The 24,614-nt window shown below is 33.3% G+C and overlaps 1 protein-coding gene across 2 annotated transcripts in view; it reads right to left on the minus strand.

Annotated features, from left to right (window-relative positions):
* LOC145256618 (uncharacterized) overlaps positions 1-24,614 on the minus strand; it is a 121,370-nt gene that overhangs the window by 52,693 nt on the left and 44,063 nt on the right. For both annotated transcript variants that reach the window (XM_080115589.1, XM_080115588.1), the window contains exons 4-5: positions 23,479-23,653; positions 542-618 (exon numbers count right to left, since the gene is read on the minus strand). In XM_080115589.1, coding sequence (XP_079971715.1) covers positions 542-618; positions 23,479-23,653 — 252 coding nt within the window. The remainder of the gene's footprint in view (positions 1-541; positions 619-23,478; positions 23,654-24,614) is intronic.

The raw sequence follows: 24,614 nt of genomic DNA on the forward strand, positions 1-24,614 counted from the left end.
CTCTGACTGTAATAACATACAGAAATTTTAATGTAACGTGAACAAACATCTCACTGCACAACTCTCCACTTAAAATATCTCTGTATGGATGGTCCTGACCTTAAACTATATCCAGTGGTGAGGCCCCAGCTTGTGGGCTTTGGGGAGTGTGGAGCCACCCTTTAATTGCCATTGCTCCCAGGTCCACTCTGACCAGAGTGGTAGTACCTGTTAGGGTCCCAACTATGGGTTAAATAGAAACCGACTTAAAAACAACAAATATATTCTAATTAAAAAAGTTTTCTTCAAAATCTTTGGATTCGGCATTAAATAACCTGAAAAGGGTTGATATGCCATAAAACAACCAACCAAACCTGTATGGATGGTCCCTAATTCATACATCTTGATGGCAATGTGCCTTGTTTGCAGTAAATAAAAAATGATCAGTTTTTTGCCAAAGACAAGTCATATATAAAGTAAAAAAAGTTATAACATTTTCATTTCCAGACAGATCATATACATAAAAAGTAAACTTTTTTAAAGAGACAAAAAGTAAAATTACCTGTGCAGTCAGAAGCTACATACACACAAAGTTCTCTGAGGACTGGTTGGTATTCATAACTTCTTTCCATGGCTTCTCTGTAGAATCAGGAGTAATGAAGAATTTTAAATAATAAAGATATTAATAATAATTCAATAAAAGAAAATTGTTTACACTGGAATTTTGTTAACTTATTTGGATCACAAATATCTCATTAGATATGGTGCAAGAGAAAAACAAAATGATAAAAAAGTAATTTTTCTTTTCTTCTTCCTTCATGATTTTATTTGTGTGTTACATCATATCTAATGTTTTCTGAGATCAGAATAAAGACAAACATCAAAATAATGGAGACAAATTATCCATAATTTGTTTGAAACAATATTTTTTAAATGTCAGTAAAAATAAATTTTTCTGGTAAGAATTTCATTAAGATTGTAAAATCCAGTGAACATCAAGAAATAAGCTAAAAAATGTTCATCTAGTGGATATTAAAACTTGCAAATGAATGAGACACTTGTTTTTAGGATGTAAAATATTAAAAGTAATTCTTGATTGTAATTATAATAAATAAACACTGAGGATTACTTGGAAATTATTATTTTTAGGAGATTTTAAAAGACATAATTGAATTTCTTGTACAAAAGTACACTTATGAGGCAAATCTTATTGCTTTATCTTGTGTTTTAACAAAGATATAACATTTACTGAAAAAGTAGTGCCAAAATTGTGACAAAATGCATATAGTTACAAAGGAGGAAAAATATTGAAAGGCAAGTCTGTAGTATCATTTTCATGTTTCGATCGATGTAACCTCCAACCTTCTTCAGATGCATTTCGAACTCAGGAATCTTTCTGTTGAACTCTCCACATTCTGTCTATAATTTTTACTTTGTAGGATGGTGAACAGTAAGACGACTAAAAAAAAGTAGCACAGCCCATATGTTGAGTGACGATCAATTACCAAGTAGACCTCGTATAAAACTTAACAAAATATGGGAACTGTTAATTATAAATAATCTATATATATAAAAATGTAATTTTTGTTTGTTAAAAGTGAATAAAACCATATTTCTACGTTACCAATTTAATTGAAATTTTCAGAAAATCTATCTGTAAAGTCAATGAATGATTGCATGTTATTAAAATAAATTTACATTGCGAATTATAAAAATATTAATTAAAATATAAATATTTTTCGAAGTCGTTTCTGCGAGACTGCCCAATAATATTTCTGGTAACTTCCGTTTCAACTACTCTCGAATTACAAGTAAAAAAAAAAAAATTACTCATGCAGACAGTGATCCGTGCTGAAATAATAACGTTATTATTAAAAAAGACATTCTTAACATGGGGAAGGGAGGGTGTTTTGTACCTATTCTGTACTTTAACCTTACAATTGAATAAAAACATAAAACTTTAATTAAACGGGGAAATACGATTTATAAAAATAGTGCGGATCACTCTCTGCATTAGCACAAAAAAAATCCCATATTTTAAAAATTTAAATTAATTTATGTACTTACCAATTTTCAAATTTTAAATACCTTTATTTATGTTAAGGCTTTTCACTCATGAAACATTACGTTTTAATTGTTTAGTTTCTTTTCTTTTTTTGTTTACATAAAAAAGTTTGTTTTAACTTTTTCTAAACTGTTTCATTTTTACGACATGCCTCAACGTATTATGAACACCCTAACCTTCCCATGTTAAAAAAAACACGCCCTTCCATAAACCTCGAAAGCTGTTCTTAATATGGGGAGATTGGGTGGGGTGTTCATTCCGAAAGCCGTTTTAACATATGGAAGTTAGAGTGTTTATAACATGCTGGGGCGAGTCGTAAAATTAACGAAGTTGCTATCTATTATTTATTGTAAAAATTGCTTGAAATTTATTTATTTGACAAAAAAAAAATTACAATTTGGTACTCCTTGGGCGTTGAGTTCCATGGCGACCAGCAAAAAAAAATAATAGTCGCTCCCTTAGTCCCCACCCCACCCCGCACATAACATCTTTTATTTACTGACACACATAACATCTTTTATTTACTAAACGATTATTTGTCACATTTACAAACATTTATTTATTTGTTTATTTTGAAAAAAAGTTTTACTTTTTATGAATATTAAAAGATAAATGGGTACTCATGCAGAGAGTGATCCGTGTTGAAATAATAACGTTATTATTTAAAAAGCCAGTCTTAACATGGGGAGGGGAGAGTGTTTTGTACCTATTCTATACTTTAACCTTGGAATTGAATAAAAAAAAAACATAAAACTTTAATTAAACGTGGAAATACGATTTAAAAAATAGTGCGGATCACTCTCTGTATTAGCACCGAAAAATGTTACTAAACATTTATTAATAATTTCTCACTTTTACAAACATTTGATTTTAAATTTCTTTTTAAATGACGACTTTTTTTTAATAGTATTTGCGGATGGGTATGTTGACAACCCCCCCCCCCAATGGTGTTTATTCCGAAATCCATTGTTAACATGGAGAGGTTGAGGGTGTTTATTCTGAAAGCCGTTCTTAACATTTGTGGAGGTGGACCTAATGTAAAAAAAAAATAAATAAATAAAAAAATAAATCATTTACTGATAAATTCTCACTTTTACAAATATTTTTTAATTTACATGTGCGGATGAACAAATTGTTGAATAGTGCGAAAACAAAACGTTTTTGTAATAAACTTCGGGATAGTTTTTTGGGTAAATATTTACATTTAGGTCCACCTCCACAATTTTCTTTTTTAAATGACGACTTTTATTGATAAATAAATCTACTTCTTCGCAACTTTCGTTGATAAATAAATCTACTTCTCTGCAACGGGCACTGAACCCCTCCCCTTTTTTTAATAGTATTTTCGGGTGGGTATGCTGACAACAAATATCAGTTAAATTTTGCAAATAGCCCACCCCCCTCCAAAAGTGGTGTTTATTCCGGAAGCTGTTCTTAAGATGAGGATGTTGGGGTGATTATAAGGTGGACCTAATCTAAAAATAAAACAAAAAAATAAGACAAGTTTTTTAAATGATTAAAATAATTTCTCACTTTTACAAACATTTTTACATGCACACATAAGCAACTATTTTTCTTTTTTTAAACTTTTTTTTTATCTAAAAATGATTAAATTTCAATGAATAGAATAATAAATCATTTATCATTAATATGTGTTTTTGGTTTTGTGTTCAATGAAACTTTTTTTTTTCATTACAACAATAATGAACCAATTTAAATCTTCCGGCATGCATTTAAGGGTTACAAAATGATCAATAAATCGTTTAGTTACTAAGCCAACCTCAATAGATAAAAAAATGTTACGTGCGCCTGCATTAGCCTTGACTGGGGGGGGGGGTCTAAGGGAGTGACCATTAAATAATTATGCTGGTTGCCATGGAACTCAACGCCCAAGGAGTACATAAAGTGGCACTTACGCACTTATGTTATTGTGCTATTTTTTAAAATAGTATTTTCATGTTAAATTCAAATTTTACAAAATCTTTTTCTTTTATTAATTTGTTAGGTGAAAGTACAGATAACCCGGTCGGTTTCTAATGCGTGGAAAATCTAGCCCCCCCCCCTTAAAAAAAAAGGGTTACTCTGGATAGTAACAAAAAATTAAAATTGCCTCAGTCTCGAAAGATTTCTTCTCTCCTGAACAAGGAAAAAAACGGTGAAGTGTAGTTCACCTGTTTCTCTCCCCCTCTCTCGTCCTCTCTTAATATCTCTCTCTATCCATCTCTCCTTTTCCCTCTCTCAATCTATCTTTCTCTCTATATCACCCTCTCCATCTCTCTTTGAGCCCCTTTTTCTATATCTCTCCTTTCCTCTGTCTCATCCTTCTGTTTCTTACTCTCCCCCTCTCTCTTTATCTATCAATCCCTTTATCTCTCTATCTCCTTCTCTTTCATTTTCATCTCACTTTCTCTTTTTATCTATATATCTTCCTCTCTATTTGTCCATCACTAATCCCTCATCCTATTTTAGTCTCCTAAATTAATTACAGTGAATAAGGCATTGTCAAAACATGGATAAATCCTATTTTAGTCACCTAATTTACTGACTGTGAGAATAGAAGTTATTTGGAAATTACTGCTACCTTGAACAGCACCAGAAGTAACTGGTAAAACCTTTCTAATTAAATTGATTTTGGCAGCCATTTGGTGACAAAATGACATAGCCTTAGCCCTTGCTGCATGAAGAATACCTGCGACCTTGCTGCCAAGTAGAAGAATTATTTATTCTACTTTAAAACATTCAATTTTTCAAAAATCTCATGTTCGACATCTCCAAAATATCCAATATGGGGAAAAATATTGCAGAAATGCAAACTTATTGTTTAGGATGAATGCACAATGGTACGCAAAAAATCACTCGAGGCTCTTCGTCGATCCTTGCAAGATTTGCGTGGCAATGTCAGACCATTTGGGAATGCAGTAATATTGCTTGCAGAAGATTTCAGACAAATGTTACCTGTTATTCTTCAATCAACATCAGCAGATGAAATAAATGCTTGCCTGAAATACTCTACTTTTTTGTTCCATGTGAAGACATTAAACTTAACTCAAAATATGCATGTCCAGTTGCAGACTGTTCGATCCGCACAAAAATTTTTGCATCACTTGTGGGAAATTGGGTACGAAAAAGTGCCAGCTGATCAGAGTTAAGGGCAAAATTCTTTGACTTTTAACTTCTGTAATTTCTGTAATTTTATTTCATCAAAAGAACAGTTAGTTTAAAAGGTTTTTGCAGATATTCAAATTATAAGAATTCCACTTGACTGAGTGAATGAGCTATTCTTGCAGGTCAATACAAAGATGCCCATGAACTTAACGCTATTATTCAATGTAAAATTCCAAGTTAGGTAGTCAAATACAAATCCATCGACACTGTTGTGAAAGCAGATAAAGTGGTTAATTATCCAACAGCTATATTTGCCAGGGATGCCACCGCATGTATTGCAACTGAAATTTGGTGTATTAATTATCATGTTGTGAAATATAAACCAATCCAAGCTTTGTTTTTTCACATGGACAATTTATGTTACGTATTCAAGAGTTACCAAACCAGAAATTCTCTATATCAGCTAAGAAAATGGAACAACAAAAACTGTGTACCCATGCAAAATGGAAAATTAAACCTATAAGAAACATGTTTTTTCTCATTTTGGAACTTTTTCCATTGCACCAACTTGAGCCACAGCAACGCGTGGCAGGGTACAGCTAGTAATATATATATATATATATATATATATAAACTTGCATATATCGTATTATCATGTAGTAATAAATAGTGATATTTACATTTACAAATAAAATAGGTTTCCAAAATTTGTACTATAGTGTAGTGGTTAGAGTACTTGTAAAAATTCAGTTGTAAAAGTGACATTCTTCTGAATGGTTCAATCCTCAGTGCAGGTGACCGAAAAATACAACTGTGAATTACTTACGACCTCTATCCAGTCACGGTTGACAAAACGAGAGCATGAATTAAATAATGAGTTGTGTTCGAAATTATATACAGATTCCAGAGTTTGACAAAATACAATCAAAGAAGGTTGGAGGTTACATTGATCGAAACGTTGTGAAAATGACAATAAAGATGAGAATAGAAATCCGATGAATCCAAATAATACGAATAACAAATCCTCATCTCAAAAATTAAAAAGCGTGTTATAACTTCTTTATTTTTAATCAGATTTAAAAAGATGCTTCTTTAGATCATCAAGCTTTTTTTATGTATAATATTATTGCGACGTTTTAAGCAATTTCAATTTTTTCATGTGTATTTGTGATGAAAGCTTTAATCTACTTCACAACGATTTTTATAGCACTTTGTGATGGGACTGATAGATAATTTTAATGGTAATAAACTTAAAAAAAAAAAAAAAATGTCAGGAAAATTTATTTCAACTTGTATTCTAAATAGTACATCTTATTAGATATATATAATGGTTGTTCCAAAAGTAATGCTTCCTATTTTAAACTCAAAGAACTGAAGAGCGATGGAAACTGCAGTGATACCATTAAAACAAGTGAGCTTTTGTGCTCCAGAATTTATTTTTCTACATAGTCACTACTATTATCAATGTACTTTTGCCAGATACAAATGAGAGCCTGGTTGTAAAAGTCAGCACCTGCAAAGCAGTTTATTTTTTCAGTGCTGCAATTATGGCATTGTTGTCAGGAAAATGCTGCTCACATAATGCGTCCTTAAGAGATCTGAATAAGAGGAAGTCTGACATCACCATCCAACTGAACTCACACATTCCCTGGTCTTCAAACTTGCATATGGCCTGGCTTTGTCATGTTGCAAGTGAAATGTTTCCTTTTTCTTTGACCTTACATGGGCAATTTGGGCCTTTGGTTTTATCACGGTTTCAACATAATGATCAGAGTTGACAGTCAACCCTAGTTCCAAGAAATCAAGGCGGATGATGTCCTTACTGCCCTAGAAGACTATTCACATCTCTTTGCCTGCTGATGTCTACATCTTGAACGCCTTTGTTGAGGAGTGTGAGTGGTGCCATTCCATCGATTCATAGTGGTGACATTACATCTCATCACCAGTGATGAGCAATCGAAGAATCTGTCACGTTTGGCTTCATATTGATTCAACAATTCCTGATAAACATCTTGTTGGCAGTCTTTTTGGTTCTGTGTAAGTGTTTGTTGAATCCACCTAGCACACACTAAAAATCGTTTTCATTACACTGACATCCACATTCAACTCCAAAAGCATTTCATTCACTGTTAATCAGCGCGGATGAGTTAGTCAAAGCACATATTGTGTTCTAGAGTGGTGGCTGTAAATGAGCCTCCAGAGCATGCTTTGCCACTCACATCTCTGTTGCCACTCTGAAATCGACAAACTCATCTAACTGTGCTGACACCAACTGTATCACAACTGTTCAACAGGCACCAGTAAATGGTGATTGGTTCAATTTTTTCTATATGGACGAATTCAATGATGCATTCAGCATAGAATAATTTGTTTTTGAATTTTAATGTAATCAAGCCTGTTTAATAAGTTTGTTATTAGCAGATTGTAAGTGTTTCTTTTTTTTTAATAAAGTTAGAACAGATAAAGAGTCCGAAAATATTACAAACTTGTTTGCTTGATCAGCACTTATGATATTTAGGACTAAGGCTTCAGCGCTAAAGATGGCAGATCTGTCAAGTAAGCATTTTTGGATTTTTGTTTGCTGATGTCAGACTTTTTCTTTGGTATAAGTTCCATCGGTATAAATATGTTCATAATCTGGATAGTCTTGAAGAATGTTGTATATGATGGATTTGATTATATTCGTTTTGGTGTATTTGAATAGGTTTAATAATATAAAGATTTGATGTTTGTTCGGGTGGGTTTACGGAGGTGTTGGATAGTTAGGGTGAATTTTGAGTATAAAAGCTTTGTGGATTTGGGAGATGTTAATTTTGGCGTTGCCTTCTATTTCTTTGAAGCAAAATGTAGGGAAATTAGGCCTTGGGGGAGGGGGGGCCCAATTTATCCTCTGGGTACAGTAGAGCTAACCATTAGCTATCCAGGTGCGGAGCTACTGCGTGTATTCTTTATGGATTTATGCCGGTACTGGGTATTCTGACACTCGATTGTGTAGCCTTTCAGGGGGGTGGTCTTCAGACCACTTCCAAGATGCAGTCCACGTTCGGTTTTGATGTAGCAAAAGGTAGCAGTGAAATCCGCATCTGCGCATTTAATATTTTTCCTGCCGCCAAGCCGCACTGATCCTGTAGGCTTGACAATGACACCTCCCAGAGCTTTTATAGCATCGATCCCTAGAAGTAAGTCAAACCCCAGCAGTTTGCCACGCACCACCAATACATCGATTCTAGCAGACACACCTTCATCAGTGGATACAGAGACCACTCCAACACGGCAGCACGCATGGGATATTCCACCAATCGTTTCGACATTCACGTTTGTTTTTCTCCAAGACCGGCATTGGTCTGCATATAAAATCGTCCTAGAGCATCCTGTATCAATAAGCGCCAAATATCGCATCCCATCAACATGGATGCTTATCACCAGGAGCGTTGTGTTCGCATCTTGGTGGGGAAGGAGACTGGTGCTTATGCATCCTCCCCTTCTCGTTTCACGAGCAGTTCCGATCCCAGTGTCCACTCCCACGCAACGGTAACACCGTGTTCGACATTTTCGACAGTCTTTTGCAAGGTGGCCTTTAACATTGCATTTAAAACAGGTCACACTAACAGGAATATTCTGGGCCCTGTTGTTGTTAGGTGAGTGTGTGGCTGCAACCACGTCCTGATTTTGTTCCAGAGTCGTCGTCAAAATTCTCGCTCTCGACATTAGCTCCCCCATGGTCAGGGCTTTGATGTTCGGCACCTGTTGAAGAGCAATTGAGATGGCGTCAGGGAACCCAGTGACGAAAGTCAATTTTGTGAGTCTCTCTAAGCTATCTCCTGTGAATCTGGTCAAGCCAACCAACTGCCTGATTGGGGATGAGTGCAGGGTCCCTTTCCATGCGCGCCATGGCACTGCAAACATCCCGATATTATTCAACTGCTGATGGAGCAGCCGCTCTAAGCGCTACCAAAGAGTTAGGGCTCCTGTACTACCAGTCGGAAACAGCAGCCAGTAACTGTCAATCCGGTACCCTCAACCCATCGGAGGAAGGTCAACCCAATCTAATTGCTCAGGCATATGTGGTACTCAAGCATTCTCAAGTGCCCAGCTTTAGGGGTGGGGTGTGTCGGGAGTAGGGAAACGGCGTTCATTGCCCTAGACAAGAAACAAGATTTACCACTGGGTGTTTCTGTCGAATCACTGTGATAGTATCTCTGCGCCTGACTAATAGGCAATGAAGGAGTATGGAAGCCGGGCGATAGGCAGGACCTATCTACTCCTTAAGCATTTTAGGTTTGCAAACCGGTAATTTGATTGAATCACTAGCTCTAGGAAGGTTGTCATCCAAGACTGAAGAGGCCCCCCTCCTCTTTGGTTTAGTTTCAGAGTTTTCCTTCTCCTAGACGGATGATCTGGAAAGATCTACTGGGTCCGTCACCACTGAGAGGGTTTGCTCCGCGCCTGGGTTCTAATCCAGGTATTTCTGTGACCCCGCGTGGTTAGTTAATGTTATTGGGTTAGTTTGTAGAGGTTATATCTGCTAAATAGTTACACTCCTCAAAGTGGATTAGGGACATTGTTATTTCATTGTTACTGGATAAAGGGGTTGAGTAGAGCTCATGCAGTGTAAGCAACTATGATTGTAAGGAGGCTTGTTAGGAGGAGATAATGTGGTTTGAGGCTTTCTCTTTTGTATATATATATATTTTATTTTTTCCTTTTATTTTTTTTTTTATTTATTTATTTTTTTATTCATGTGAGCTTGGGTCTAGTATAATATTAGAGTGTGAGTAGGTGTTAAGAATTGAACTACGAGTTGTGCCCAAACTATATTTTAGATGATAGCAGGGCATGAGATGCGAGTGCAATATAGTACGGGTAAAACAGTAAGTTTTGAGTCATGTGTAATTTGGTAAATAGATATATGGGATGGTTTTAGTAGGTAACCTGGTTAAAAAAGGGCATTACTATGCTTCCATTTCCATTGTTACTGGGAGAGGGTATAGGTAAAAATTTGTGCAGTGGAAGCAGCTAAATTTGCTACAATATTGGATTGAGAGAGACGAGTTAATGTGTGGTTAGATATAGTTTTGTTTTTTGGTAGTTTAGGCAAGGAAGTGGTCTGGGGTTATATATTTCTACTTTAATGTTAATATATCCACTTTTGATTTCATTTGGTGGGGTGAGAGTATTGAAGGTTTATATGTATGTGTTTGTGTTTATTGTTTGTTCGTTTCTTTTTATTGAAATTCTTTTGGTGCCAATAACTGTTTGTTTTTTTAGGTTTGTTTTTATGCTTCTAGGAAGCAATTTTTTAATTCTGGACATTTGACAACTTTTGAGGTGTTAAGGGTTTTGTGAGTGTAGGTGTTGATGTTTATATCATGGAACTTTTTCTTTAATTTTTTTTTATTTGCTTTGTGTTTAGATTTTTGTTCATAATTTTTTCGATTAGGAATGGAGACATTTTGGTTACGTGTGTATTGTCTTGTAATTTGTTGGAAATATTCTTAACAAAACTTTTTATGCACTTTACATGGGTGACTTTATGCAAATTGCCTACTATTACTTAAGAAGAGGTTATATATAAACACTAAAAAAAAAGAACCTTGAACCAGAGATGCTCAAAAAATAATTTACCAAAAGGACAAAAGGAGCTCAATAAAAAGAACCATGAACAAGCAGAGCTCAAAAAATAATTTACTGAAAGGAATGAATACACTTCTCTTCACCTCTGTTATCTAATTTTCTTCAACAAAAAGAACATCTCCAGAACAACAGTCTTGGAAACTAGCAAACTTCAAACTAACATAAGTATTACCTTTTATTGTATTTGTAATTATAATTGAATATAATTTGTTTTTGAATGCAATAACTTGTTAGTTTTTAATTGTCTTCGTTGTTCTGCTACAAAAGATTATTCTTTTCTGTAAACAAAAACAAATGTGTTAGAAATTTTTAGTTATTTCTAACAGATTCTAATATTATATATTCAGAAAAGATTTTATTTTTATCTTCATCGCTTTCTGTATTTGAATCTGGATGGGGTCTTTTGATTTTATTGGAAGCTATATGAAGTATTATTTTCTTTCACCATCCTTGCTCCCCACCCTCCTCAGGGCACTATATTGCCGATTGATCGGGTTGGGTCTCTCCAACTGTCCATCCGTCCGTCTAGTCGAAGTAAGGATCAAAATGGAGTGTTGCAAACTCATGGCCACTTGGATCTGGATCGTGAGGTGCTCAGCCACTAGAATCCCATTCTAAAGCATTATGGGTTGCCATTTACGGCCAACAGGGGCATTCGATGTATTCTTGAGCCTCACCGACAAGGTCTTTAAATATCTAAAGTTTTGTTTCAAGTTCTTCAAGTGTTGCATTCAGTCATTTTGTAGAAGGGTTTTCTTCTTCAAGCTCTTTGTATCTTCAATCGCTAGCTTGCAGTGTTTCATTTAGTTGTTTTATAGTGGATTTTATTGTTTTTATTCCCTGCTCTGCAGAACATGAATGAATTTTGCAATGGGAGAGGGAAAAGAGTTACAGTATTAATGTTTGGTGCATTTTAAGTTAGGAAACCAGTCAAGAACTGGGGGAAAGAGAAAGAGGGAATATAAAGAAGGAAAAGGGGAAAAAGGAGGGTTTTTGCTGTTTTTGTTTTTGGTTTGCAGAACATAATTAAGTTTTGCAAAAGGAAATAAAAAACAAAAAACACCAATGTTAGGTGCATTTCGTCTCAGAAAACCAATATCTTCAGGCAGCATAATCTGGTAGCACCAGTCCAAAGATTGAAACCCAATTACAGGAGACCAAATCTAACCTATTCTTCCGAAGCAAAACTGGCATTGGATCGACTATTTCCCTAGATACGTCCTTAATTAAAGGATATTCTAATTTAACATCGAAATCTGACCCCCATGGGCATAGAATATGTGCCTACATTAGAGATGGCTTTCTATGTGGTAGGGGCATCTCCAAAGAAAACCCTTAATTGCCTTAAATGTGCTTTCAGGTTGCACTTGCTCACACCACTGCGTTTATATTTGCCCTTTATCGTTCCCACAATAGCAGAGTTACTATTTTTAAGAGCATATCTGAGAAAATTAACCACATCCTGTCTGCTTATCCTTTGGCTAACATTCACTGTAGAGTCTGCGGAGACTTTAATGCTTACAATGTGAAATTGTTAGCCCACTCAAACAAGCCAGAATGATGAGTGGAGGTTCTCTCACGATTTCTTTATTGCTTATGACCCAACTCAGATTGTTCACAAACCCACCTGTGTGCCCAACACTGATGGTCAGTATGCAAATCTCCTAGACCTTTTTCTCACAATTTGCCCTGAGCAACGTTTATCTTCTGTTTGTGTTCTCACTGGGATCTACCGACCACTCGGTTATCTCAGTTAAGATAAAAACAAAATGTAAAAAGTCCTCAAAGATACCTCTCCATCATACGATATATTGATGCTCTATGGCTGACTAGGATAGCTTTCATACATTTATATCAGATCTACCTTTGTGTTCCATATTTAAAAAGAACATATCCTCCATATTATCAGACCTGACTGAATGATTAATTGTAGGTATAGACCGCTTCATACCCTCTAAAAAATTCCAGCAAAAACCTAACAGCCAGCCGTGGTTCTCTATAGTATGTGTTGCTGCCATTGCGCACAGAAATTACTTTTTTCATTGCTCCCAACCTAATAAATGTACCAAGACTAAAGTCGCTTTCAGGATTGCCAGCAACCACTGTAAAAGAGTAATAAAGAACCCGAGAGTTGTATGCTCAGTCTGCCAAGTGCAAAGTAGCTGAGCAGCGGCTTGGTTCCCACCAATTTTGGCAAATAACAAACAGGGTCCTGAACAGAAGCATGTGCTCTATCCCAACAATCATCAATGGACCTGAGGTAATCTCATAAGCATTGGACAAAGCCATAAACTTTGCAGCTAACTCTACCCTATGCAATCAGGGCTGCCAACCCCCATATTTCCTTCTGTGTGTGAAAACACGCTATGTGACATACAAATATCTGTGTGATGTTGTAAAGCTAATCAAAAACCTTGATTCCAGTAAATGCAACTAGCCCTGACGGCATTCCTATTATAGTGCTCAAAAAGCTTCAACCAAAACTAGCTCCCATACTTACAAAGCTGTTTAAACATTATCTTGAGGAGAATTGCTTCCTAACAGCCTAGAAAACCTCATCAGTATGTCCTATATTTAAAAATTCAGGTGATCAGTCATCTTTACCTCAATACAGACCGATCAGTCTCCTGTGTATCATGAGTAAGTTAGTTGAATTTGTGTTCAATAGAGAAGTAGTTAACCACCTCAGCAAAAATAATCTCCTCAGTGACATGCAGTATGATTTCCATTCTGCTAGATCTATAGCAGATGTGCTAACAGTTATATCTCATAGGATTAGCGAATATCTCGACAGAGGCTTCCTTCCTAGAGCAGTTGCTCTTGACATATCAAAGACCTTTGATAGTGTATGACAAAGGTCTATTCTACAAAATCTCCAGCTACGGTATAGCTGGAAATGTCTTTTCAATTCTTAAATCATTTCTCTCTGATAGGTTCATAAGAGTAGTGGTTGATTGACAGAAATCAGACACTCATAGTATTAATGCTGGAATCTTTCAGGGGTCCACTCTGGGCCCAACTCTCTTCTTGATCTACATCAATGATCTCCCAAATCACATAAGATCATTCATAGACATTTATGCTGACGACACTACCATCTATGGTAACACATCAAAGGCCATAAACGACCAAATTCTTACTGATTCTCTCTCCTCTGATCTTGATCATGTGGTGCAATGGGAAAGGTGGCTGGTTAATTTTAATGCATCTAAAACCAAGCTTCTATCTTTCCATCATCAACACAGATCTCCATCTGGCATCAATTGAAATAAATGGGGAGGCTCCATGTTTTGACAAACTTCTAGGTCTGACCTTTACTCCTGATCTGAGATGGAACATGTACATCAAATCTGTTGCCAAGGCTGCTGGAAAAATGGTGGGATTGTTCTACTACTCCAGTAAATATCTCACTGCTAATGCAATTCACTACCTGTAGCCAAGTACATCCAAGGATGGAATACTGCTGCCATATCTGGGATGGAGCTGCAAGAAAGACCTTATCCTGCCTTGACAGAGTTTAAAATAAACTTCGTAGCCTAGTGGGGAATGCCTTTTCTCTTCCCTGCAACAGCTTTCCCACTGAAAAGGCGTTGCAAGCCTGTCTCTGCGTTATCATTTTCATCGCAAGTGCTCAGCTGAGCTCCAATCCATGGTCCCCCTGGCCAGACTTTCATGAAAAACACTTGCTTAGTTAAAATCACTATCAATAATTTCTCTCACTCTTTATCTGTGCGTAAACCTAAATGAACAAAGCTTCTGTCTTAGAACAGCATGCTTGTGGAACTCTGTTCCGTTTTCCTACTTTCCAACTGACTATAATATGGTGGTCCTCAAGTTCAACGTGAATAAGTTCTTGAACTCCTTAACCTTTATCTTCAAGTGGCCTTGATAAGTAAAGACTCCTTTGTAAAAAAAAAAAACATCTGTAAAATTTATTTTGTGTGGTAACCCGAGTATGTACTTAAGACATGGACTACTTCTCAAAAATCACTGCAGTTTAAATAGTATGTGTTCCAAATTTATTATTATCCAATATAAATTTATCAATGAATATGTATGATTTTTCAGATTTAAACTAGACATGGTTAGTAAGTTTATCATCATCATGTCCAGTTGAATGTTGGATAGAATAGTTTCAGAACATATAGCATCTCATACACCTGTATCTTTAGTGTTTCAGTCTTTTCGTTATGATGTGCAAATAATGTAATTATTTTTCGAATGTTAGCAAATATTGACAAATCAAATTAGAGGATAAACTTAAGAAATGAACATATATGAGGCACCTTGCTTTATTCATATAAAGATGACTGCATAATAGTACCCTACAAAAATTAATAACCAAAGGAACTAGGGACATAACTTTGATCCCTATAAGATAAAAGGGATTAAAAGGGAAATAAATCTAACCCTAATTACTGTTAGTGATTTTGTTGTACTGACTAAACTGATCATTTTTAACAAGACCATCAAACTTGATCAATGGAATCAAATTGTCTTCAATGATGAATCAAGGTTCTATAGTTCCATTGATGACTATGACACCCATGCCTGGAGAAAGTCATATGAGAGATGTGATGATAAATTCATGAAAAAATAAAAAAAAGATCGTTTAGAGTTTTTCATGTGACAGAAAAAAAAATGTTTGGAAATGTTTGCTTAATGTTGCTGTTCTCAAACATTCCCTTGAAAACAATGAATTTATCTCTTCCAGCATGTTTTTACCCTACCCCAGATGATGGAATCTACAAAAGAAGGATTCAGAGAGAAGAGGATGCCCACTTTTAATTGGCTTGCAAATAGCTCATATACAAATCAAATAGAAAATGCATGGAGAATCATCAATAGAACATTGATGACTTGAAACTAGTGTGGATATGGCTAACAATCAATTAGTTATTAAAAAAATACAAAATATAATAAATACAAAAAATGCTACAATGCAAAAAAATCTAGGTTATTTTTTTTTTGTTATATCTTCAAATTTTGAAAAAAAATGAGTTGGTTTTCATTAAAATGCTCTCAGATTATTTTCATAAATTGACTTGATATCGCATTTTTTGTTTAATTTAAAGAATTTTGAGTAAGAAATACGAAAGTCATAAAAAACTGAATCCAAAAAGATTTGAAATTTAACAATGCTTAATAGATAACATTTCTAAAATAATGAATGACTTAAAATGACTGAATAATTAAAAGAATATGCAAAGATAATAATTAACATTGCTTACATGAATATATTTCTTCAAATATTTCTATATAGAAACATGTACTTATGAATAATCCAGGTTGACACACATTCCTTGAAACCACCAATTTTGAATTAAACTACTTGAATTTTTATGTTTGTGAACATACAAGGTTAATACCTAGTATCCTCACAAACATAAAAAAATTAATAAAATCTCAATTAAAATAACACATTTACATTTATTTTAAATGTTTCAAAATGATTGCAATATATATATATATTCTTGAAAAAGGATTTCGGCCTCAACAGAAAGATGTTCAACAAAATGTTTAACCATAAAATTTACCAAAAACTATTAATATTAAACTATAAAAAGAAAGATACTAGAATTTAAGCAAAAAATATTTTATTTCAACTCAATCAGATGTGCCTTATGCACTAATAAAAATGCAATTGGCATTTTGTTGAACTTTTTAAGATTTTAAATATTTATAAATTTTCTCATTATAAAAAACGATTATTATATTGATTATAATTTTTTGACAGAAGAAATAAAATGAATATAAAACATTAGAAGAACAATGCAAAATTATCCAATTATATCAATAAATATTAGTAAATTGTGTAAATAAATCTTGAAAAAAAATGATTATTTAGTAAATTGATTTTAATTTATTGTTCATTTAAAAAAATATTCAAATATTTTAAATCACTTAATTGTCAGCACATTTTTTCATTATCAAAAAAGATTATTGGATTATTTTTAATTTGCAAAATAAAAACCGGCAATGAAAAAATCGTAAATCAGCAAAAATTAATAAATTGTTTCATTATAAAAAAATATTTATATACTACAGATATAATCTATGTTTAATTAATTTTAATCAAGTAAAACAAATATTTTCTTATCAATAGCATTGAAATAAAACAATCGTTTTTGTTATGATAAAATTTAATGAATTCGCTGATTCTGGATGTTTTAACTGTACTTCTATCTTTCCAAATTAAAATTAATCTAATAAATGTATTATTATGACAAACTTTATTGATAATTTAGTGACTTTAGATTTATCTTATGATTTAAAAATTTGTCTTCTAATGTTTTTTATGCAATTCATTTTATTTCTTCTGTCAAAAAATTATAATCAATATAATAATCGTTTTTTATAATGAGAAAATTTATAAATATTTAAAATCTTAAAAAGTTCAACAAAATGCCAATTGCATTTTTATTAGTGCATAAGGCACATCTGATTGAGTTGAAATAAAATATTTTTTGCTTAAATTCTAGTATCTTTCTTTTTATAGTTTAATATTAATAGTTTTTGGTAAATTTTATGGTTAAACATTTTGTTGAACATCTTTCTGTTGAGGCCGAAATCCTTTTTCAAGAAAATACCTAACTTTTTAAAATTCTATTCATCAACAACGTAAGCAACAATAAAAATAATAGAATTATATTTATTAATTAATAGAACATGCTAATGATCACAGGAAAAGTATTACATAAAAAAAATTTACAGAAATTTGTTTTAAATTCTGAATTTAAGTGATTCATAAAAGTGCTATTGTTCGCCTGCAGGGATACAGTTATAGCCCCATACCACGCTGATTGGGAAGTTAGCACTCAAGTTTTTGCTATTTCGATTGGATATATGGTCTGATTTTTCTCAATTATTTGTTTCTTTTATATTTTTCAAAAGAAATGCCAATATTGATGGACGACATTTTGGAATGAAAATTAAAATTATATGAAATATTGGTGTCACTGATAATATTTCACTTGTTATTATTCTAAATAATGCAAGTAAAATGCCCAAATCGACTTTCATAAAAGTGAAGAATATCTGGTTTTACAATGAAATTTCTGCAAAAAAAATTTATTGAAATATATAATTTCGGAATTAATTCATTGAGGATCGTAATTTTAAAATAAAAATCTATTTGTTTGAACACACACATATTCCATTGCAGTAGAAAAATTCTATTTCTAGTGGCTTTTTGCAAATGCTCAGTATTTTGTTGACAATATTTGCGAATTGAAGAGTCAGTTTTGAGATAAATTTTGAATTGCTTGAGTGTAAATAAAATTGTTGTTTTTTTAACTCTAGTATCTTCCTTTTTAGAGTGTAATACTGATCAATAGTTTTCAGTAAAATAATTTTCCGGTTAAAATTTTATATTACATTTATCTCTTGAAGCAGAAATCGTGTCTCCAGTTTAGTTATGATTCATAACAGTGCTATTGTTCGCCTGCAGAGTAACAGTTACAGCCCCATGCCATGCCTAGGTGATGGTTGAATTTTAAAAGCGAAAACCACCACTATTTATTTCTATTGAATGTATGACCTTGTTTTTATCAAATGTTTGCTTCCTTTATATTTTTTCAAAAAAAATGCCAACAATATTGGACATTTTGGAAGGAAAATTGACATTATTAGAAAAGTTAGTGTCACTGACAATATTCCACTTAATATTATTTCTAACAATGCAAGTATAATGCCCAAAATCGACTCTATTCAAAGTGTGCAGAATAGCTGTTTTTACTTTGAAATTTGTTCCAAAAATATTTTGTTTTTTTGTACTGAAATTCATAATTTCAGCATTAATTCGCCGAGGATTATAATTTTCAAACATAAATCTATTTATTTGAACACACAAATATTTCATTGCAGTAGGAAACGTTCTAGTGATATTTTCCAAGTGCTCAGTATTTTGCTGACATTTGATACAATGTTTGAGCACTGAAGCATCAGTTTTGAGCAAACTTTTAAATTGCTGTCGACCATCAGTAGGATGAAGTTGAATAACTAATCTCTGTGGTATTCCAGCAATCTGCAAGGTTTGGAACCCACAGCCAACTTTAAAGGTGCAATTACATTCACTATCGTGTAGTCCTTGGCAGTTTTGTTTGTGTATTCTAAGACATTTCATCACTTTACTTTCTTCAAAAGTGAATAATTGTTTGGCACTGTCAGGGCACTTGTTTATCAAAAATTCCCAAAATGCAATAGCACATTCTTGTTGGCCACTATTAAAAACGCCTCCGATTGATTCTCTAAGATCAGCAACACTGTGAGTGCCAGGGACAAGCAATCTTTTTAATTGCTGAATTGGCAAATCAATGTTTGGAATGCTTTTAATGATGTTAGACAACAAAGGAAGGTGGTAAATTGTCTGAACAATACTGTTAGCAAAACAAGCATTTCTTTCATTGATCAATTTGAGGTCCAAATTATTTTGAGAAATTGAATTGTCTATTTTCAGCCATTTTCTATTTGGACTATTATGTTTTTGCTTCAAATCATGATCTATAACGATTGTTTTTTTTCGTTTATAAGTCTGTTTGTACAATGACAAAGTTTGAGGCATAACAGAACAAGGAGGAAGCGGTGGCAAATCAACCCTGTCTCTTTTGGCCCTCAATCTATTATATTCAGTCCATGCACTTTTGTTACACATGGTCAATTTATGAGGGTCAAGGTCAATCAAATAGACATTGCACAGCTTTCTAGCACGTGACAAAGCTACATAGGCCATTCCATCTGAAAAGACATCAGATCCCAAGTCAACAATGATACCATCGACTGAAATACCTTGGGTTTTGTGGACAGTTAAAGCATAGCTGAGTGACAAAGGTATTTAAGATCTAGTCACAAAGAGTCCAGGAGAAAGTTCATAGTCAGCTTGCACAAATTCAACATTGACTGCATATGATCAAATTTTACAGTCACAGCAACAACTTTGCCATCTTTCATTTGTATTTCAGTGACTGTACCCATTGTACCATTGCAAAGTCCTTTTTCAATATCAATATTTCGACGCAACATGCATCTAGCACCAATTCCAATTTTAAGCACAGTTTCAAGTCCAGCTGTGTCAGAAATCTTTTTAAGTTTAGAAGTTTTTGGTGTCTGTTTTGATTTTTTTTTTTGTTACGGTTTTTTGTCTTAAGTTGGAATCAGTTGCTGAAATTTCAATGATATGAATATTATTTTTTTTCAACATTTTATAATTCACTTCCTCAGCAGATTCATTTGTGGGTACAATGCAAATAATATGCATTTTCTTTTGCAAATTTTGCAAAAGATCAGTAACTTGATCAATATTTGCTTTTTGTTTAGGATTGATTCGATGCCTTTTCAAGATCTCAATATCCTAATCAGTTGGTGACCCAAGTCTAATTCTGTTAAGAATATTAACAAAGTTTTCATTGTCATCTTTTTGTCGCACATTTATGGTCAATTCATCATAATCGAAATATGACCACAAATTTATACCAGCAATTCCCAAATTTGATTTTCTAGCATCTTGAATAGATATTTTGGAAAATACAGGTTTTTCATTAACAGGTGGAAGCTGAAATAAATCACCAAATGCAACAATTGACATGTTTGCAAATGGATACACTTGTTTCCTAATATCACCAAAAACATCTTGCAAACGTTGGTGAATAAATGCTAATTGCAAGTGACTAACCATGCTTATTTCATCAATAATGAATAATCTCGCATATCCAAGCATGGTTCTCAAACTTTTTATTTTATCCTTTGATAATGGTTCATATTTAGGTGTAGAACCATGCTGCACATTTAGTTGAAAGACTCTATGGCATGTAGATCCTTTCAAAATGTAAGCACTGACACCAGTAGGAGCACAAATAACTACACTGGGTCCATTGATGGCAGGATATGTGAGAGTAATTTTATCTGCCAGTGCATTGATCAGAAAAGATTTGCCCACATCCACAAAACCATTAATAAATTTGAGAATTTGTGGACAATCGTCACAATTGCACCTGTGAATAGGGTTTTCCTCATTCCAATGAAGATTTTGTTGCTCAAGTTTGGAAATAATTTCATTATAAATTTCTTTTTGAATGAAATTCAATTTTTGCTCATTTTCTAAAACTTGAACTTCAGTGACATGTCTGATTTGAGGCATATTCAAATCAGCTTCATTTTTATCTGCCTCTTTAGCCATATTAGGATCGCAATCAATTTGATCATCATCAGCGTTATTTTCATTTTCATAATTTTTAGATTTTTGCTCTATTTTTTTGCTTATTTCAATAGCATCTTTAGTTTTTTTCTTAATACTTTCATAATTTGTCATTTCAGACAAATATGGAGCATTTTGATGTAATGATTGCTCATATGATTTACAGATTACAAATTGGCATATTTTGTTGTAACATAAACCTCAGTGTGAAATTCATTTTCATTTGAAAAGGATTCATTGTAAAGGTCAGAAATAGTAGCATCCCTGCTAACCTGGTAAATTAACTCACTATATATTGACCAGTCCCCTTCAAGTATTGCGATGTCATATTTGTTAAGCCATGTTCCAATCGACAATAATCGATATATTTTTCTGATCACTGTTCTCAGGTGTTGCGAGTGTGGTGACAAGAGTTTCAGCAGGGCCAGCTTGTCCGTGCAATCACTTTGGCCACAGCAATAAATTCTATCAGAATGCATACCTTTGCAACTTTGGAAACTATCCAATTTCTTCCTCATTTGAGCAATTGTCAAATTCGGACTCAAATCAGACAAATTGTTATGCAATCTTTTAGCATATTCCAATTTCTGAGCTGAGTCTGGACAGCCATCTTCGATTCTACACAGACGAGTCATTGATATTCTGTAGTCACTGTTATTAATTTGATTTTCATTGTGTCGATGAAAATTAGCATCTTTGCTTGACATTTCGAATTTGCAAGTAAATTTAGATGCTTTTTTTCTATGTTTATTTTTATATTTGTTATAATATGCTTTTGCACAAATTTTTTCTCTATTTTTTTGTAATACTGGGCCATTTTCGCATGCATTTTTTCTCTATTTTTATTGAAATATTTTTTATTTGACTCTTTTTGCTTTTTTTTATAAGTATCATTATTTACCGCTTTGAGTTTTTTTTTTTATAATTCTGAACTCTTTGTTTTATTTTATCTTTATTTTTTCAATAATATTCAGCTTTTCTAGCTTTTTCAGCAATTTTATCATATACTTTTTTATTGCCATCATTCATAATGATTCATTGACAGGCCACAAAATCACTACAATACCACATTTACTCCAGGGGGGGGGTACTACGTAAGTCCCAGGAGTCCTACGTAAGTCCCTTATAGTAAAAATGTTGGTGCTCATGCACTAATTGTAACACGCTATTATTTTCTTAATAATATAAAAGAAAGTAAGAATTTTATTGACACAGTATTTGTAAATAAACAACAACAAAAAAAATAGTACGCTTACGTGTTGAAAATAATGCAAGAAAATGTTACATGTAATATTTTACACAAATACTGAACAGTAACCCTCCCCTCTCTGTCTGTCTGTCTGTCTGTCGCTCTCCCTCTCTCTCTGTGTTGTTGTTATTATGGTAGTACGAATAGTGGTTTGTTTACGTTGTAGTTGAAAATATATCTTGCATTATTTACAAAAAGTTGTAAATAATACAAGAAAATGTTACAGCCAGTTACAAAATTAAAAATGATAATAATATATTCATAATATATTCTTGACAGGCCACAAAATCACCGCAATACCACATTCACTCCAGGGGGGGGGTCCTATGTAAGTCCCAGGAGTCCTACGTAAGTCCCTTATAGTAAAATTGTTGGTGCTCATGCACTAATTGTAACACGCTATTATTTTCTTAATAATATAAAAGAAAGTAAGAATTTTATTGACACAGTATTTGTAAATAAACAACAACAAAAAAAATAGTACGCTTACGTGTTGAAAATAATGCAAGAAAATGTTACATGTAATATTTTACACAAATACTGAACAGTAACCCTCCCCTCTCTGTCTGTCTGTCTGTCTGTCTCTCTCCCTCTCTCTCTGTGTTGCTGTTATTATGGTAGTACGAATAGTGGTTTGTTTACGTTGTAGTTGAAAATATATCTTGCATTATTTACAAAAAGTTGTAAATAATGCAAGAAAATGTTATAGCCAGTTACAAAATTAAAAATGATAATAATATATTCATAATATATTCTTGACAGGCCACAAAATCACTGGTAGTAATGTAACGGATAATCAAAAATAGGGGAAAAATCAGTTATGTAATATTTTACACAAATACTGAACAGTAGCCCCCCTCTCTGTCTGTCTGTCTGTCTCTCTCTCTCTCCCTCTCTCTCTGTGTTGCTGTTATTATGGTAGTACGAATAGTGGTTTGTTTAGGTTGTCGTGGAAAACTCTGATGAAACTAAAATCCGGCAATTTTTATTTTTTTAATAACGGTATTAGTATCAAAATATCTGAAAATGATATCTTAAACTAAACAGAAGAATGTCAAGGTAATTATTGTACTATTTCAGAAAATGTTCATTAAGTATGTCTCAAGTAAATTAATTTTTTATTTTTTCTACCGGTACCCTACGCTGGATTACACAATAGTAGTCTCTAAGTTACATTTTGTTTGTCTCGCAGTTACTTGCGAGACTAATATTATAATAAATAGTTCAAAATGAGCAAAGATATGTTTTACTAACCGAAGCATTGTAGCCACTGTAGCAGGACCATACCACTCTCCAGGTTTACGGCCAAGTGTGCTCCCAATTTCCACAAGTTGATGCACAGAAAATGGACACTGTTGGTAGTCCGCAAACCACTTGATAATTTGGCGATACACATTGAGACCCCGGTCTCGCTTTTGAATTCTCCAGCCTAAAATGAAACAATATTATTAGAGTGTCAAGTTTTAGGAAAAAAATGATGATGATTGTTAAAGTTAATTCAAGGTATAAAATGAATATAAAATGTATCAATTATAAAAAGATAGGCTTATCTTGAAATTAAAACAATATAAAACTCTTCTTTTGTGCACCAATAAGTTGGTAGGGCAAGTTCCGTAAAACTGTCTTGTAATAAAAATTAACATTTTGACAGATAACAGATTGACTCAATGTTAGAACTTGAAAATGCTGATTTTCAAGATATACAGGCTTTTATGGTTTAGATTTTTACTTTCTCATAAAAGCCTGTATTTTCAAGTTCTTATTACAGTATCATATAAGTTTGGTAAATTTAACTAGTTTTTAGATATTAAAAATGTAGTAAAAGGAACATTATAATTAAAAAGAATAAGAAAAACAAAAGTAAAGTAAAAATATTCCTAGGCAATACCTAGTAGGTATAGATAAGTTTTTAATTTCCCCTAAAATGTGTTGGTATAATGAAAAATGTTTATAGGAACAGATTCCACAAAAATAATTTTCAAAATATGGTTAAAATAATCTGCTCATTTATTTTATTGGGTGGTATACTAACAACTGACTTTAAAATGAAGCATCATTAATATGAATATCATTTGAACAGGCTTAAACTTAATGGATCTAGAGAAATTGTTTGGTTTGGTTTTATGCATATCAACCATTTATGGGATATTGTCGAATAAAGTTGTCAACTATTATTCTATAGGTAGGATAATGATGCTCTTAGAATACATTGCACTCCTAAGAAATTTCACAGTGAAAGTGGAAACTCTTAGAAGGGAACTTTACTGAGAGAAAAGCATGATTTTCAGAAAACACCACTTCAAGAAAAACATTAGTTCTTTGGAAGCATAACGTTTTGGAATTGGTAATCTCCATTGTTCTCAACATGATTGATCCATCATCTTCTAGTA

This window comes from Euprymna scolopes, chromosome 3 (assembly GCF_053919585.1).
Source record: "Euprymna scolopes isolate OS-2025 chromosome 3, ASM5391958v1, whole genome shotgun sequence".
Lineage (NCBI taxonomy): Eukaryota > Metazoa > Mollusca > Cephalopoda > Sepiida > Sepiolidae > Euprymna > Euprymna scolopes.